The 17,363-nt window shown below is 39.5% G+C and overlaps 1 protein-coding gene across 3 annotated transcripts in view; it reads left to right on the top strand.

The window, feature by feature from the left end:
• The window catches only part of dock4b (dedicator of cytokinesis 4b), a gene marked incomplete at both ends in the record, with an annotated part of 117,991 nt that overhangs the window by 19,600 nt on the left and 81,028 nt on the right, over positions 1 to 17,363 (top strand). For all 3 annotated transcript variants that reach the window (XM_079263285.1, XM_079263284.1, XM_079263283.1), the window contains 2 exons: positions 12,987 to 13,070; positions 15,236 to 15,276. In XM_079263285.1, the coding sequence (XP_079119411.1) occupies positions 12,987 to 13,070; positions 15,236 to 15,276 (125 nt within the window). The remainder of the gene's footprint in view (positions 1 to 12,986; positions 13,071 to 15,235; positions 15,277 to 17,363) is intronic.

A 17,363-nucleotide genomic window follows, 5' to 3' on the forward strand; every position in this document is an offset into this window, starting at 1 on the left:
TTTTTTTTTTTGTGTCTGGAAATATGGAAAGATTTAATTCTGCAGGGAGAAATGTCGAAAAATAGTTTCAAGTTTAGCCTGTGTGCGTTTAGGAGACCCCAGATGGTCATTCGGCATTTGTATGCTTTTGTGTTATGGCTGCTACCGGGCGATTTAGAGTGATGGTGGTAATTGTGGTAGCTTGTTCCCCTAACAGCAGATTAGTGTTCAAAAGGATGAAATCATAAATACGAGTGTGATTTGGAATATTTTTTCATGAGGAGATCAGGCCCATTTGTTCAGTGTGACGCTAGACAGTGATGTTTTATTGCATGCACCGTCTGTGCTGGCAATGGCTACAAATGGTAACCATTGTCAGCACAGAGGGTGCATTTCCTTCATGCATTAAAAAAAAAAAAAAAGTTGGTTTCAAGGTCAATTTACTTCGATTTAATTTCAGAAGACACTCAAATTAGTCTCTGATATTTGCAGAGAAGATTAACTTGAAGAGATAAATACTATTTCATTTCATAGGTGTGAAACGGAAACTCTAGTTTGGCATTAAATAGGAATCAGATCTGGTGGTAGATCATTTTCATGAACTCAAAGCCTTGTTTAAAACACTGTTTTATTCTTTTGGTTTTTAAAAATGCCCACAAAGCAAAATGTCACATTTATATTTGACTGTATTAAGACACAAAATGATGTGTTTAAGGAATCAAAAGTTTCACTTTTCATCCATTTCATGCATTTTCAAGGCTGGGTCTGAGTGATGTTCTTCATTTCATTTTGTTGCCGGTGACAACTGTGTAATATATCAATAATTAGATGAAAATCTGATTCTGAAACTTCCTGCTGTTATTCATGTTGGTACTTTTTTCACTTTGGAAAATGAGATTTTTCTCTAAGAAATGTTGTAATCAGTCATGTTTTTGAATTGTTTACATGGATGAGCCATTATTTCCTAATTTAATTATGAGATCCCAAGCAGTCGTGTCAAGAGTTTATCATGATATCCAGGATATAAAAGATCATTAGATCATCCATACCAATGTGGAGGCTACTATCACTGTTGCCATAACTCAAGATATCGTTTTGACCCTTATTTGCTATCAGACCATGCAAATGTACATGTTCGGTTTGTTTACCAAACATTGGGCTTGGAGGTGTCATAATGAGGAGCTGGATCAATCCAACCTTTCCCAGTAATATTAACATGTCTCTGAGACTCTAGCACCAGGACAGCCACCATTCTTGCAAAAGGGAATGAGCTCACAATGATCAGTAATACCCCATATTTCATCTGCATTTGTTGTGCTTTTGGCCTTTCTTGTCTTATTTTACAAATAAATGTTATCTTACAAATATAATCTTTGGTTGTGTCTAAACATGCGCTCCTTTAATGTCATTCTCTGACTGCTCATATGTTAAAGTTTTGCCAACATTATGCACAAAAACGGTTATGATTTGTAGTGTTGAAAACTGTTCCTGCGTGTAGCGAACTGAGGCAGATAACAGTGACATTTGTGAGATTTTATCTCAGTCTGTATTTATGATCCATCTTCGTTCTCTATCTGTGTCATGCATCCTTGTCTTGTTTTTTTCTTTCTTTTCTGATTGATTTGAACTCGCTTTAGACCTCACCTCTGCCCAGTGGCCAGCATGTACATGCTGTAGAGCTGACAGGGACTATCTCCCATCTCCCCTCAAGCAGACTTGCAGCACAGGAGCAGAAAAAGTGCATGGAGACGCACAGCAGCCGACAGCCACTTATCCCTTCTGCTTTGTTCTTTCATCCACTCTCTCTCCGTCTGTCTCCATCTCCCTCTTTCCCAGTCGCTTTTTTTCCCGTTGCTTTATTTGTCACTCGCCCTTATTTTTGCAGATTTTCATGCATCCTTCACCTTTGATTCGCTGTCTTGTTTAAACTGCCTCCTCTTCTTCCCCACTCAGCACAAATCCCACTCGGGTCTCTACATCACCTGGCTTGAGGCAGTATTTGTGGTCTACGTTGCACTTTCTTTCACGTTTTTAAATCTCCTGACAGCAAAAATAGAAAAAAAAAACCCCAACACACCCTGCACCACTTCACCAGTCCATCCCATAAAATCAAACTGATTTTTAGATTTTACTTTGGGCGGCGTTTTCGTCTCCTTAACAGTTGCCACACCTAACGTTTTATTTGTTTTCAGCCCACCAGCACTGCTAGATAAAACCACAGATGCTGCTTGTGGTGGGTTTAGTTTCATCACAGTTTCATCATGCTCAGAGTCTGCCTCGCTGCTGCTTGGATCGCCTGAAGCAATGAAAACAAGTGTGTGTGTTTATTGTTTCCTGTGTTTTCGTGCAGGTTTTTCGCTGATGCCATGTCCATTAGACATGATGTCTAACCCTGTTTAAGATTACACCCAAATGCATCATATTCATCTGTCAGGGCTATAAATGTACAGCAGTGTTTGAATTGGTTCAGAAAGGTCACACGTTTCTTTGTGTTCTCATTTCAGCCTTTTTTTTTTTTTGCGTTTACTCTCCTGATTTCCTGCCAGGTTTTTTTTGTGTGCATGTGTGCACTGCTGCTGCACAAGTACACAATTTGTTGTAATTAGATTTCAGAGTGCCTGAAATTCAAATAGAGGTCAGTCACACCTCCTCTGCATGAGAGTAGGCAGGAGATGCTCGAGAAAGGAAGCAGAGAGGCTGCAGTTGAGTCAAAGATAGAAGCGTGACATTGAAGGTTTCATGTGACACACCCATTTTTAACGGTTATACCTGAGTGATGACAAGCAGATGTTTCTCCTCTCATCTTTCTCATTCTTCCATCTGTTAGCTGGAGCTGCAGCTCCTCTGCCTCTTCGATGACCTTTCCCTCTGTCAGTCACCGTATATTTATCTTCCTAAATGATTTTTCTCTGCAACTTTCCCATCGGCGAGGCCCACAAACCTAATTTCCCGTCTTTTTCTACAGCATATTTGAGCATTTATTCTCACCTTTCCGTCTTTCTCTCTGCAAGGTGGGAGGATGTGTACAGCAGGTGCTGGCGTTCGCTCGTCAGCTGCTGCAAATTAGCGCCTTCTGAAGCTGCAGCTCCTGGGATTTACATGTGAGGTGTTAAAGGGACAAGACAGAGCACAGATTATTTTATTCATGCAGGTCACTTTCTGCTGAGTAAAAATAACATTATGGATAATTTAGCTGTAGCTGGATATATACCAGGGAGGTCATTGAGGTTAAAAACAAACAGAAAAAACTTTCTTGGTTTGGTTATGCAAACCGAAGATTTGCACCTTTATTATTAGTTCACACTGGCTATGACTTGTTCAAAAGTCAGTCTGACTGAGTCCTGCAATGGTACACACACCCACAGGATAGTGGCTGACAAATCATTAGGTAACGCATACCCCTCTCAAAAGATGGTTTGAAGCCATAGATCAGCAAAACAACAGGCACAGATATTGCAAATACATGCACAAGACAGAAAGAAATCCAACTCGAAACTCATTTCAACTTTGCTGGAGGTTTGCTTTATGTGTACAGGAGTTGTTTCCAGATGTGGGTCAAAACATTGGTTTGATTTGATTCAAATGTAATTAGTCTAATTTCAGTTTATAAAACTCAGTTTTTTGAGGTTTTTTTTTACCCTACTCTCGCGTGACTTACCGTTGTTCGGCAATATCTTGGCATATATGCACAACTGAGAGGTTGTCATTGTCGCTTCTCCGAGATAATGCCAACTTTGTTTTTTTTTAAGATGCGCTATGGAACGTTTGCAATTTTCTTATTGATGTGCTTCTTTTCAATGCCTAATTGTCAATCCATCTTGCATCCTACCTGTGCTGTGAGTTCTGTCCAGCCAATAAAAGTCTGATGGCAACGCCTGTCTTATCTTGTGTTCTGCATCTCTTATTCTATTCCTCTTTTCTCCTTGAGTTTCTTTGCTGAATCAGCCACAGTGCGCATTCAAAATGGCGGATGTGTTTGTATTTGTTTGCAAGCACAGTGCTTTAAACTTAACTGGAATGACAACAATGAAAGGGTTGCATGTTTGTGTTGTTTCTCAGCTTCCAGCCACTGCAGCTGCAGACATGCACACAATAAATGTCACTGTGCCAACAAACAAGTCTGTGATGTTGAGTTTTAAGGTCAGAAAGTTACGTAATGCGTCTGTAAAATAGTCCTCGGAATAACTTTTTTCTGGGCATCCGAGGATGACATTTTTAATTTAAGGCTTGAAGATGATTAGAATCTTCATAATAAAGAGGGAATATAGTTTTGGTGGATTGTGTTAAAATCTACGATAACGCTCAAATCTTCTTCTTTAACCGCAATTAATTTTTTTCTTTAATTTATCTTTGAATTCTCCTGTGAATTTTTTAGCAGCTTATTACCTCTCCATTAGTAGCTAATGCCAAGATTAGGGTTTTTTGCCATGTTTATCAAACACCAAACATTTTAAAAATGACAGGAAGGGATGTCATCTTGCAAACATATACTTCAAAATAAAATAAATCTGATAATGGGTTGGTAAACATAGACAACAATCTTTTGGATATTGGATTTCAGAATTGTGTGTCGATTCATCAAATTATTACAATTATCTGATTACCCCCAAATCTTGGATTTTGATCTTGACCAAATCGGCTCAGTATCATCTATCTATCTATCTATCTATCTATCTATCTATCTATCTATCTATCTATCTGTCTATCTGTCTATCTGTCTATCTGTCTATCTGTCTGTCTGTCTGTCTGTCTGTCTGTAAATTTGTTGTATAAATATCTGTAAATGAAACGATTTGGAAACAAACTGTATTTAATCTAAACCTCATCGAATCATGCTCTGGTGAATGGAACTGAATTGATTCAGGAAACCAGTGATGATACCCAGCTCCCAGTTCTTTCTACAGATCAACCTTCAAGTATGCAAACCTATCTCATAAATTTGACTTAGTAGTTGTATGGTGGGATGTCTATCTGCTGACATCAAAAAACTGACATCTGGAATTGTACCTTTTCACTCTCAGGGGATCTTTTCCCACTAAAATCCCTCCTGATTTGCTTTTGCCAATCAATCCCTTGACAAAAACCATGTCTTATGTTATGCTGCGGCGCACCGTCTGTGATCCCAAGATGCATAAAAAGATGAGCAGTGTCAGCTGAAAGGAAGATTAGGATTAGGCTAAACAGACTATATTCATCACTTAAGAAAAAAAAGAGAAAAATCCCAATTATTTAGACATCACAGAGATTAATAGGAGAGTTTAATATAACAAGCCATACAGAAGACGGGCGGATACACACAGGCATTTAGGTGAGATAAGACCTCCCTGGAGGATTTATCATAATCACCTCATCTCAACTTTAACTTCAGTGGGCTACCTAATGTACACACTTCACTAACTCTGAAGCCACACAAACACACATTTACACACACAATCACAGTCAGATTAATGCCTTGGAATGAGGTGAGGGTTTAGTGCACTGACCTATATTTCTGCTTAATCTGAGTCATTTATGATATTTTCCTGCTCAAGCCAACGGGACAGACTCTTTCGTTGGTCTATTTTCCCACACTCAGTGACCCCCGGGGAGAGCTTTCGTTAGCTTAGCTGGTAATCGAGCTGTTGAACTGCTATTTTGAATTTGCAATTGAAGAAAAAAATCCAAACAACAACAAAAAAAAGAAAACCTGCATATTTCAGGATATTTTGCAAGAAGCTCATCTGTGTTCATCAGAGGTGATGAGAAGAGAGAGAAGCAGCAGGAGTTCACTCAGTCGTAAAAGCACCTTTTCTTTCTGATAAATTGCCGCTTCTCGCCTGCAGAGAAGAATTACTCTTTGAATTCTTTTAATGCATTTGATATTCGTAAGACTTTCTATTTGCCAACCCAGCATCGAGGCTATGTTGAAATGTTATCGAGCCACAGAGCTGCAATTTTTGTCATGCAGCCATATCAAAAAGAGTAATAAGGTTCCTCACACGGCTCAGCTTTCAAAGCCTGTGCTCCGGCAGCGTGATGCGAGTGAAAGGTTATTGTTGCCAGCAAGTGGTTTTGTGATGGTGGTTAGGTTGCCATCTTCCAGCTCACAATGGCAGTAGGGGGAAACTGGTGCCTGGCAATGGAGAGGTCTAAATGAAAGCCGTTCCTCCTGGGTGATTCTGCTGCCCTGGTTTTTGTCTGTGCTGCCTATCAGACCTCTACGTCCATGCAAGTGGGGTTTTTTTTTGCCCGCTTATGTGTGAGCATCTGCCAAGTTGAGAGCTGTTCAAGGCCTTCTCAGCATAGCTGCTTTCAGACTCCTGCCTGCTCTCTTCTTCTCCTCTCCTGCCGACCTCTGCAGGTTGCATCTTCTTTGAAATGCATCATACTTTCCAGCATTCCCAGAGTCAGATGGGGGAGATTGCCTTTTTTTTTTTTTTCTCTTTATGCTGATGCACAGAAGTGCACCCATACTGACTTAATCTGCCTTGTGCTCACGCTAAAGCTGTCAGGTACCTCTTTAGCTCTGTCACACTGGGAGTGTGTGCAAGCATGCTTCTTATAGAGCATGCATGGAGTTTTCTTTGTATTTTGAATTTCCCTTCTTTAAAATTCCCTGACTAAGTCCCTAAATATTGTCAACCAGTCTCCCTTTTACTGCCTCTATGCCACAAACATGCAAAGCATTTTTTTTACTAGGAAGACATTAATAGCTCCTATTTTATTTGACTGCATAGAAAGAGAGATGCCTGAAGCCTCTGAGTAGGAACACAGATTGGATGGATTTGGCTTTTGCAAAACATAACTGAGCTAGTTTTGGTCTGAGTAGGAATTTTTCTGTCACATTGCTGGAATAAAAAGCACTTTTGGTTTGGCAAATGGAGCTCTGACTGTTATGCTTTTGGATACTGGACTTACAGGCCACAGAATGTGCACCAAGGAAGAGAACATATTTATTGCTGTGATTATTTACCACTTATATATTTTTGGTGATTTATCTACTTATTTATTTTTTTTTTTTTAGATATTTTTAAATATGCAAGGGAATGAATGTAAACAATTAATTATGCAATTCTCCTCTTTAAAATAATCCCAATAACCTGATCATTTAAAATCATTTAAAAGCTTGACAGATATGCCTTTGCATGTTTTCTGTGTTTCATAATACAGTACTTGCACAAACACTACCCCCACACAAACAGTCCCACACACAAATAAAATATTCATTTTGGTATATTTTGTAGCATTGAGGGCCAGTGAAGTGCTGTCAGTTTCTGTGTTGTCAAACTATCATATTGATGATATAAATGCTGCATAATTAACATGTGGGCTTGGATAATTCATGTGAATCATTGTCGGATCAGTTGGAGAGAAGAAAAGGTCGGGCTAATTAGGTTCAACAGTACATTAAGCAGTGTTTGGAATGATATTTGCCATTTTATTTATTGGATAATGTTTGTAAAATGTGTACACAAAGATGAGCTATCTTTGTGTTTTTCTTTTTAGTTAAGCATCGGAGAAGGATGGCGTCAGCACAACTCTGGTGTGCCCTTACCTGATGCACACGGGAGTGTTCAAAGGTTGTAGGATAAGGAAGGAGATTGAGCCTTTTCTGCCTCCCCTGAAACCAGAGTTTGTATAAAACAATCCATGAGGGCCATCCTCACAGTCCAGCCAATGACGTACTTTATGATCTATGCTATGCACCATAGCGTAAAGCTATAAGGAGTCTACCTTTTCACAAAAGTGTCCTCTTTTTGTTAAAGAAGCTTGGTCTGTTTTCAAGTAGAGTGCCGTTCCTCCTGCTTGGAGCCCGTGGCACCACTTGTCCTTCTAAGCAGCTTAGACAAAGTGACGAGCAAAGCAAACAAAAAGTGGATTGACAGGCTTTGACTCCAAGTGGCAGCCTAAACCACATGTAAACCCAAACCCAACCAGTAAGCTTGCTGTAATGATGTTTCCTAATTTTTCTGGCAGTGAAATGATAAAATCCTCAAGCTAAGGATGACTACATTTTTTACATGCAGATTGATTTCTGAAATAACTATATATATATATATATATATATATATATATATATATATATATATATATATATATATATATACACACACAAAGGAAACTCATAATTATTTGACTGCTTGTAGTCATTGGTAAATAAACTAAAGAAAATTAAGGATGCAACATATTGTGGAATCAAATCAAATGAAATCTAATTGTTGGCATGATGATGGTAATTGAATCAAATTGTGATGATGCCTATCTATTATGAAGGGATTGGTGGAAACTATTATCTCGTCATGAGCTATGGTTTCCCGAGTGACATTTTGAACCCTGTGACAATGCATTGACACACTGCGTCAGCATCAAACCAGCAGTTCCTCCGGAGTGGTCATTTAGTTTCCTATATGTGGCATAATTTGCCTTGAAAACTGTCAGCGTGCATACTATGCCATTGTGTTCATTGTGTGTTTATGCCTTTTGCATGCTGCCATTTCCATTTAATGCTTAGGTTTGTGATGGTGGTCTGGTTAAAAATAGCATTGTCCTTACCACTGCCCAGTGGACTGGTGTCACATGGAATCAGTATGTGTCAGAAATCATTGCAAGTTGGAGCCTTGGTGTTACTAGCTCAGTGTTCAACTGGTTTCAGTGTTTATATGTTCATACCATATCTTAGCTTTAGCAGGTTTGTTTTTGTTTGATTTATGCTCCATGGTGCTTATGCTTCAGTGGCATCCACTCGGACGTGCCGTGTTTGTGCATGTGGCTTCTGCATACGTTTGTCAGTTTAGAGGATTTTTTTTCCCGCCGCTGTGCCTGTTTTTGTGCTCCCCGGCAGCTGTGTGGTCAAACAGCCCTGAATGGTATCCTTCTCCCTGTTTGTACTCACTGTTCTCATTCTTCTCTGGTGTGTTAGTATACATTTATAAACCCGGCGGAAAATGGGACAAAACGGCAACAAATCAGTTCATTCGAGAGCAAACACCTTTCTTGTGTCATCGGTGCATCGGTGAGCGGTCAGCCGGCCCAGACAGTTGACAGGCAGAGACTTAGACTGACGACAGGCAGTTGGAGATAAACGGCGGGCGGCAGCTGGCTTGTGGATCGACAGGCGTTAAGCTTTCATTTCACAGCAGGAAAAAGAAGCACAGACTTGAAACTGAATAATTTAGCTCAATGCAGCTGGGGGAATAAGTTGGGCAATTCACGCATCAGACACACTTTGTGTGTGTAAATGTGTGTGCTGTGGTTGGTTTGTGTGTGCACGAGTGAGTGAGCTTTGAATGACTTAAAGAAAGTAGGCAAGTATCAAGCTGCTGCGCATGTTTGTGGGTGAGTGCATGTGGGTGAGTGCATGTGGCTAGTCCACGAATAAATTACAATAAAGTCAGATTTGCACATGTGACAAATCCCTTGTAAAGTTTCTGCAGATTTCTGGATAACAAGGAACGGGTGAAGCTTCAATGTTAAATACAAAGGACACAGGATAACAGATGTAGTGCCATGCAAGTCTTGGGTTGCCCCTTGTTTTCTTTAAATTTTGCTTTCAAGGAACCATACTGGACGGGAACTTAGAACTTCTTTGTTGTTCTCGGGGCCTCGAGAGGAAAATGACTTTTTTTTTTTTTTTTTTCTTCACGGAAGTGATTGAAGACAGTTCTTGACACATTGGGCTAGCAGAACTTTTTTCTTGTGGAGCTCTGAGAAGTATTGTATGATTGATGGATTGTTTTGATGAAACAGCTGATCAAGGTGGTGAACAAGTACAAGCATTTTTACTGCATGTAGCCTTTGAACACACAGACCCAGTCACGTGCACAACCTGCCCTGCCGCGGACAAAGTTTCTAGTTAAATATGAAATAACTGGGATTATTGCAAATGAAAGCAGACAGCGATTCCTCCTCCATTGCAGATGAAGCTTCTCATTGGGTATGAATAGACCTGTCGCAATCAGCAACAAGTCAATAATCGCATGATAAGAAAAAATGCGTGCAATAAGTTTACCAGACTCAATCATTTTCATTTGTTTCTTTTCTCTCTTGGTCACTTTCTCACTTTGGGTGAGCAAGCATTGTAAGACTATATTAACTAAAGACAGGCAATGCAACAAGCTTCCATCTGTACTTTAAAGCCAATCATCAACTGCAAAAAACATTAACAAACAGGCTCGCTCCATCTTCCCGACAGTCCACGGTCATTGCGGTGTTTAATCGACATATTAAAAACAAACAAGACAGTGCAACATGGTGTGCGCTCATACAGCGTGGTTGGTAAAGTGCTGCCCCTTAATATTGTTATAAGGGCGACATTTTTAAAAAATTTGGAAACTTTTCATGTTTCATACATGTTACAAATGGTAATTCCACAACATTACGACATGACAAATGACATTTTACCATTCCACCTCTGGTCAAGTCCAAGCATGTCCCCTTCTATGAGCTTGACTGTAGACTATGTAAGTGTGTGACATAGTGTTTAGACCATAGACCATATGTTCCAGATAACCACATTGTCAAAGCCAGGAGAAACCCTGATCGGTTTTAGCAGACTGGGGACTGGATGAGTCTAGTCTGCATATAGAGCAAAATATTCTTTATTATATTAAAGTATGTTAATATTTGAAAGGGTGCACTTGCATTATTATGGCATTATTGTTATTTTAGTTGAAAATGGTCTCAAAATGACAACAATATTAAAACAATATTATCGTCTATTGCAATAATTTCTGAGACAACTAATTGCATGGCAGAATTTGTTACCGTGACAGGTGTACGTATGAATGGACCAGATGAAAAATATTGTTTTTCTTATTCTTGTGACTTCGAGAGCAAGAACAAAGTTTTCACTTCTTGAGGAGTATGTAACAAGCTTAATAGGCAGACTTACAGACCACTGTTAGGATGGCTTTAGTTGACAACTAGTTTTCTGGTCAAAAGACAAAGTGAAGCAGGGTCTAAATGTGAAGGTAATGCAAAAACTGCATTAAAAGTTTTACAGATGGATACATAGGCAAACAGACAGACTTTTTTCAGTGTCACTCTCCGATATACTGTGTTGTGGACACACATTTGAGCCTAGGGTTGGGATGAATACCCCCCCGAGAGCCCAACCCTCAACATTATTGAGGCAGTATGGGGTTATTTTGATGGTGAGGTGACCAACATCCAAAGATAAGCTTAAGAAAATCCTTCAAGAAGCATGGAGAACTGTTCCTGAAGACCTTTAAGCTTGACACGATTGTACCACCTGCTTTTGCCTTATACACTTTATTTCCATTTATGTTAAGAATTATGGAATAGCTTAATCCGTTGGACCGGTACTGCACATTTACAAGTTATGTTCACCTCAGAAACTTGATCTGGATTCCAATACAAGAGTAAAAGAAGTACCTGTTCGGGGTCTTGTGTGGGAGAATATCTCATTCTGACAGAAAAAGAAAAAAAACCAAAAAACTCAAACTCATACAATTTTTAAAATGTTTTGTTTCCATTTGTCAGGTTGAATTGATTTTTGCCAAATATGAGTTATCGTTGACTCATTGTGTATACTGCTCTTAATATAAAATTCTTTGGCTCGAGAATTTTCGAATAGTCCATAACACTCAGCAGAAGCCCTGTTTGAAAGTATTGCAACACACAGAAATGGTACCCATCTAAAAATGTTGTTTCTAAAGGTGTTGACTGATGACGCATCGGCTGTCTTTCCACTTGTGTGACCAGCAGTCCATAAAACATGACCAGTGTCTCTTAGCACTTCATGACCTCATGTTTTGTTTTTTGTTTTTTCTTCAAATTGTCCCGGATTTCATATTCCTCTCCAGTGAGATGGATCCTCTATATACATGCATGGACGATGTGTTCGCGGACAAGGAATGAGTTCTCCTTTTAACACTTTCTCTGCAGCAGGATCCCTTCTGCATAGTGGGAACTCTTGTTAAACGTTTCCACTCCAAATCCCATTTCCTTTGCGCGTGTGTTTCCATGTGTGAATAGGTCTCTGTGTGTGTGTGTGTGTGTGTGTGTGTGTGTGTTTGTGTGTATATTGACTGCCATTTGAATGGAGTGCTTGTGTGAATTTTCTGCCTGTGAAGTTATAGTTAGAGTATTTGTAGACATTTATCCAGCTATGCCTTGATGGGTTCATATGCACCTTTCTGTGTTTGTATAACATCAGTGTCCTTTAGCGTCTGCGTGCAGATGCAGCATGAAAGTCTGCAGAGCAAGGTGCTTGAAATGCTGTTAAACACACTCCCTCACTGCTCCAAGAACTTCTTAGTTCTTATAGACTATTAACTTCCCTCTGTTGCTGTATAAAAGAAGAAATCAAAGTGTCTAAGAACAGCTGTATCCCAATGTGGAGTGATCTGGATGCACATATAGCTTCTTGAACTTTCTTCAGAATTTTACCATATTTCAGTTCTACAAACTGAAACATGAACTCAGTACATTAATCAAATCTCAAAACAACATCTACGTTCCTGCAGATCTCTCTTTTTTCCACAAACTCTCATCTATTGTGACTTACTACTTTACTGTAAAGGAGAACGATAGATCATGCAGCTTCAGAAAGCTACTTCACCATCCCCTCCAGCTTATGTAGGATTTGTTTCTTTATTTGTAAAAAAAAAAAAAAAAAAAAATGCATGACCAGAGCGGATAACATGCTTGCCCTGGGACATTGTGTCCTCATTTAAGCTGACATTTTATAAATATGATTCATGTAAGAGGTCATGTTGCAGTAGATTTCTTTTTTTTGTCACCTGTGAGGTTTTGTCTCCTTGAGAGCAATTTATTCACTGTTAAATCATTGCGTTAATTTGCTGCAATATCATGTAAAATATTGAATGATTCCAACTGTGATTAGGACTGTGCAAAATACTGTAGGTTTGCATATCTTCTTTTTTATCCTCAGTTTGTGTTTTTTTCTCTTATCACTCTGCTTCTGCTTTGACTTCTATCTAATTGAAAGAAAGAAAAAGAAAAGGAAAGAAACTCATGCGGGTGTTTTCTACATCTCGTTGCAGTGCTGGCTAGCTTCCGAGGGACTGTCCAGCATGGCCTTCCGTTGGAAATTGGAGACACGGTGCAGATTCTGGAGAAATGTGAAGGTATGCTGTTGGCGTTACTCACTTGCTTTCTACGTCTGCTTACAATCAGTTGCTTTCAGTGAATTAAAAACAAAACTACAGAAATGAAACAACATAGTAGCGCATAAGTACATATATAGCTTTCAGTAAGTGGGATTGCACATTTGCATTTCACTTCTGCTTTCCATGAAATAAACATCTTGATAAATGCAATAGCTCTTGTGCTTCTGATTTATATTTGTTAAAACTCGTAAATAGTTGGTAAAATCCTGCAGGGAGGATTGTATGTGAATGCACATGTTTATGGCTGCAGTAGTAGCAATAACATTGTTTGGTTAGTTTGAATAAATGCATGCACATGCTCTAAGCATCTTTTATGTCATAAATGCTTGTGGAAACTTTTTTCTGCAGCACTGACTTCTCCAGAACTCCTGCCCACACTCAGTCTGCTTTTGTCCTCTTCTTACTTGTTATTTATTACTCTTTTTTTCTTCCAGTCTGTCACCCAAAGTATTTACATTTGGTTTTAAATTCTTTCTTTCTTTCTCTTCTCTTTCCGTTTCCTTCTTTTAAAAAAAAAAAATATATATATATATATCTGTGGTCTGAAAAGGTTTTAGAACAATGTGAAATGATTTCACAGCAGGGCCACACTGTCATGCACACCTTAACACAAACAGGCGGCCAGGCACAACTGCTCACAAACCTCCGTCTTCCGGAGTTCTTGTCTCACTTCCTTTTTGGAGATGCACACACGCATACACATACACACGTGTACTGAGAGACAGGCAGCCAGCCAGCCAGTCGTGCAGCTTGCCAGTCAGAGGGATGTGATATCACGGTAAAAGACCCAGAGGAAGTAGACAATAGCACAGCCAGCTGAATGTTTGGCCCAGAAGGGAGGAAGTAAATCAAAATCCTGCCAGCAGCGAAGAGGCTGAGAGGCGGGTTGCTGACAGCTGAGGAGACAGACTAATGGCTCTGCCTCATGTTGATACTACTGACATTTGAAAAGATGGGAGCTTTCAGAAAAAAAAACTTCTCTTTGCTGACATGTGGCTCTTGTTTCAAAATGCATCACCTCAGCAATGGATTTTTGACAAGACCCTCTGGTTCCTCCTTCAACTTTTGTTTCGGCAAGTTCCTGAGGGCAGTGCATACATTAGGCTGTCTTACATAACCCTAAAGCCCTGCAAAGCATGCATTTCTCCACATCCTCATTGTCTCCAGCTTTCTTTTGATCATTGGACTTTGCCTGACAGTGTAGTTCTGGTTTCCAATCACAGATTGACAAAAACATTCATCAGATTTCACACCTCATTCATCATTTTTAAAATATTTCTTCCTCAGGAAAGTGCCATTAATATTCGACATGCACTGCTAAGAAAAGATGACTCATATATGGAAACGCTGAGCTAATTTTCCACAGTGGATATCAAGACAAATTACTCAATGCAATCCTCACCCTGCGTGCCCAAAGCAGATCAGGCAGAAAATTCTGGCCAAGTCATTGATGCGCTGGTGAAACCCAACAGTGATTAGAATAATCTGATATATTTACATTTGAGCTGTTTAGCTAATGCTCTTATCTGGAGGGACTTACAAAGGCTGCAACAGAGGATTGAGCTTAAATGGCCAGTTTGGGCAAGAGCATTGGCCCAAAGCCTCCATCGATGTAAATGTGTTTGATTGTGTCAGTGTTGGGCTTTACAGAAGCACCCCCCTCCCCTCTACATTTTTTCAAACTCGCCAGGATGCGTCAGTTAGATGTATGTGGCCTCTTTATGGTTTTATTTGTGCAAAGTTTCTAGTCCCTGCTCAGCTTTGCAGTTGCATGTGGTCATGCAGGCTTTTTCTTATCTTTTTTTTTTTTTTTTAGGTCAGCCTTTTTAAAAACAATCTAAACTGAAAATAGTTTTATTGGCAGCGCTTAATCAGCTTCCAGGAGTAAGATGCCCACAGATAAGAGGTGATTCACCTGGAACTGCTTAAAGTGGGTTTACAACACTGAGCTGGAAAAAAAAAAAAGAAGTCTGTTGGACTTGTTATTATTTTTATTCATGTTGCTGTCAGAAAAATAGGATCACTTTATGTTTTATGACACTTTTCTTCTCTTATATTTTTCTGTTCTATGCCTTTCTGAAATTATGAACGTGTTAAATTAAAACGGTGCTTTGTGCCTGCAGGATGGTACCGAGGATTCATCTTAAAGAATCCAAATATCAAGGTGAGCAAACCGTTATTCTCTTGTTATTCATTTTGCACGTTAATACAGTTGTTTTTTTTTCTTTTCTTCAAAATTACATACAGGTGTGCAGTGGAGGCTGCAAACTGAAAGAAACAATGTAGAAGTGGTCATAGCATCTGGCAAGCAAAAATAAAAAGAGTAATGAACGTTATGGAAGTAAAATGAAGCTGAAGTTGAATTACTTCCTGCTTTTCGAAACATTGTGGTGAATGATATACAGCATAATCTACATAAGAGCTCATGACACTCCAACCCAAATTCTACTTCAAAAGAGCTTTCAGAAACAATGTATGGTGGGATGCTGTTCAGTGCAACTTGGTCACAATTATGGTCTATTTTTTTTTAAAAACTATTTTAATTCAATTCAATTCAGCTTTATTTGTATAGCGCCACTTCACAACAATGTTGTTACAGGGCACTTTGCATACACAAATCAACATACACATCATTTCAAGCCAGTTCATACATAAAACCAACTGATTGCATCGAGTCATGACTTCGATCCAATCCCCCATCCTGAGCATGCACGCGGTGACAGTGGGAAGGAAAAAACTCCCCTTTAACAGGAAGAAAACCTCCGGCAGAACCGGGCTCAGGGAGGGCAGCCATCTGCCTCGACTGGTTGGGGTGGAGAGGACAGGAAAGACAGATCAACATGTACAACTGCACTTATTCAGGAAGACCTGCGGAAAAAGGAGAAATAAGTTAGAGACGGCGACATTGGCATATATTTATACATTAATATATTAGAGAAATAGAGCGTGGTACTTCTCAGGGCATCAGGTAATAGAAACTTCACTAAGGGTGTTCAAAGTATTTCCTCAACTCTTGATTCTTTATTCAATACCATCATTTAGCAGGTATTAAAAGTGCTTGGTGATCTGATCATTATCCAAATCAGGATTTCAAACTTCAGTCCTTTCCTTCAGGGCGACTGTCCTGCAGGCCCGGCATGTGAGATCATTGATTTAGGCAAATTGAAGAATTAGTATCTCCCACCTGTTTCCTGGGTGACCACTTGTCATCATGTAAATTACTGTATTTGTATGCAGACATGGTATTTGTGTACCTTATGTCACAATTTGTTTGCACAGAAGCAACAAACAGGACATCAGTGGATCCACTGATGTTATATAACATCACACATTTGCCTGAGTTGCAACACACTCGGTTCTTCTTTTTTTTTTTTTTTTTAAAGCATTGAATAAGAGAAGCAGAGGAGCATAAAACAGAATATTTGTGATGCTGCAGAGCTCTGTCAGCCCACCTCTGTCAAAACACACTAAGGCTTTTATCTGCTGAGGTTCTGCTCATCAGCCTCTTGTCAGCTGCTTTCTGCACAAATTTGCTGCGCTATGAACGCAGTTGCTCTCTATCAGGAGGCTTCGTGCGTTCAGTGTATTTTCTTTTCAAAGTCCAGTTAGCACGTAAACATCCTTGATGTTTGTTGGCTTTGGACTGACACCTCAACAGAGACTATGGGAGCTTCATTGTTGTGTTGACAGGCTACAGTAGCAGCAACTGTGCAAGAAGAAAACAAATGGCCTTTTTTTTTTTTTTTTTTTTTTTTTTTTTTTGCCATGCATACACCGAGCCAGCTGTACATGAGCTTGTTCTGGTTGACAAGGCAGATTCTGTTTGGATCAGGGAGTGATTCATCCTGTGTGTTTTATACTGCTTTTTTGGACAATGAAATGTTTCTGGAAAGTGAAGAAGTGAGAAAACATCCTGGTAGAGGCTGGGCTGCTTGCATTGAGTCATGTCAGGTTTAGTGAGATGAGATGCTACTGCGCTCGCTGCCTCTGTTTGATGTCTTAGGATGCGTTGCTTTAAGCGCCAGATAAGGAACAGATTAGAAAATTTAAATAGCAAAACCTCTGTTCATGTTGGAAAGATATTTCTGTTGCACCATGCGCTTTAACTGTGTCACTGAGCAGAAATCGGCAATCATCTGGGGACGAAATGAGGGACCAGGAAAGTCTGTGCATCTTCTGCTACAACATGTCAAAATGTCACTTTATACTGACATTGTTAGTGCTGGTCTTGGAGGCAAGGCCTAGTTAGGG

This window comes from Telmatherina bonti (assembly GCF_933228915.1).
Source record: "Telmatherina bonti genome assembly, chromosome: 23".
NCBI lineage: Eukaryota > Metazoa > Chordata > Actinopteri > Atheriniformes > Telmatherinidae > Telmatherina > Telmatherina bonti.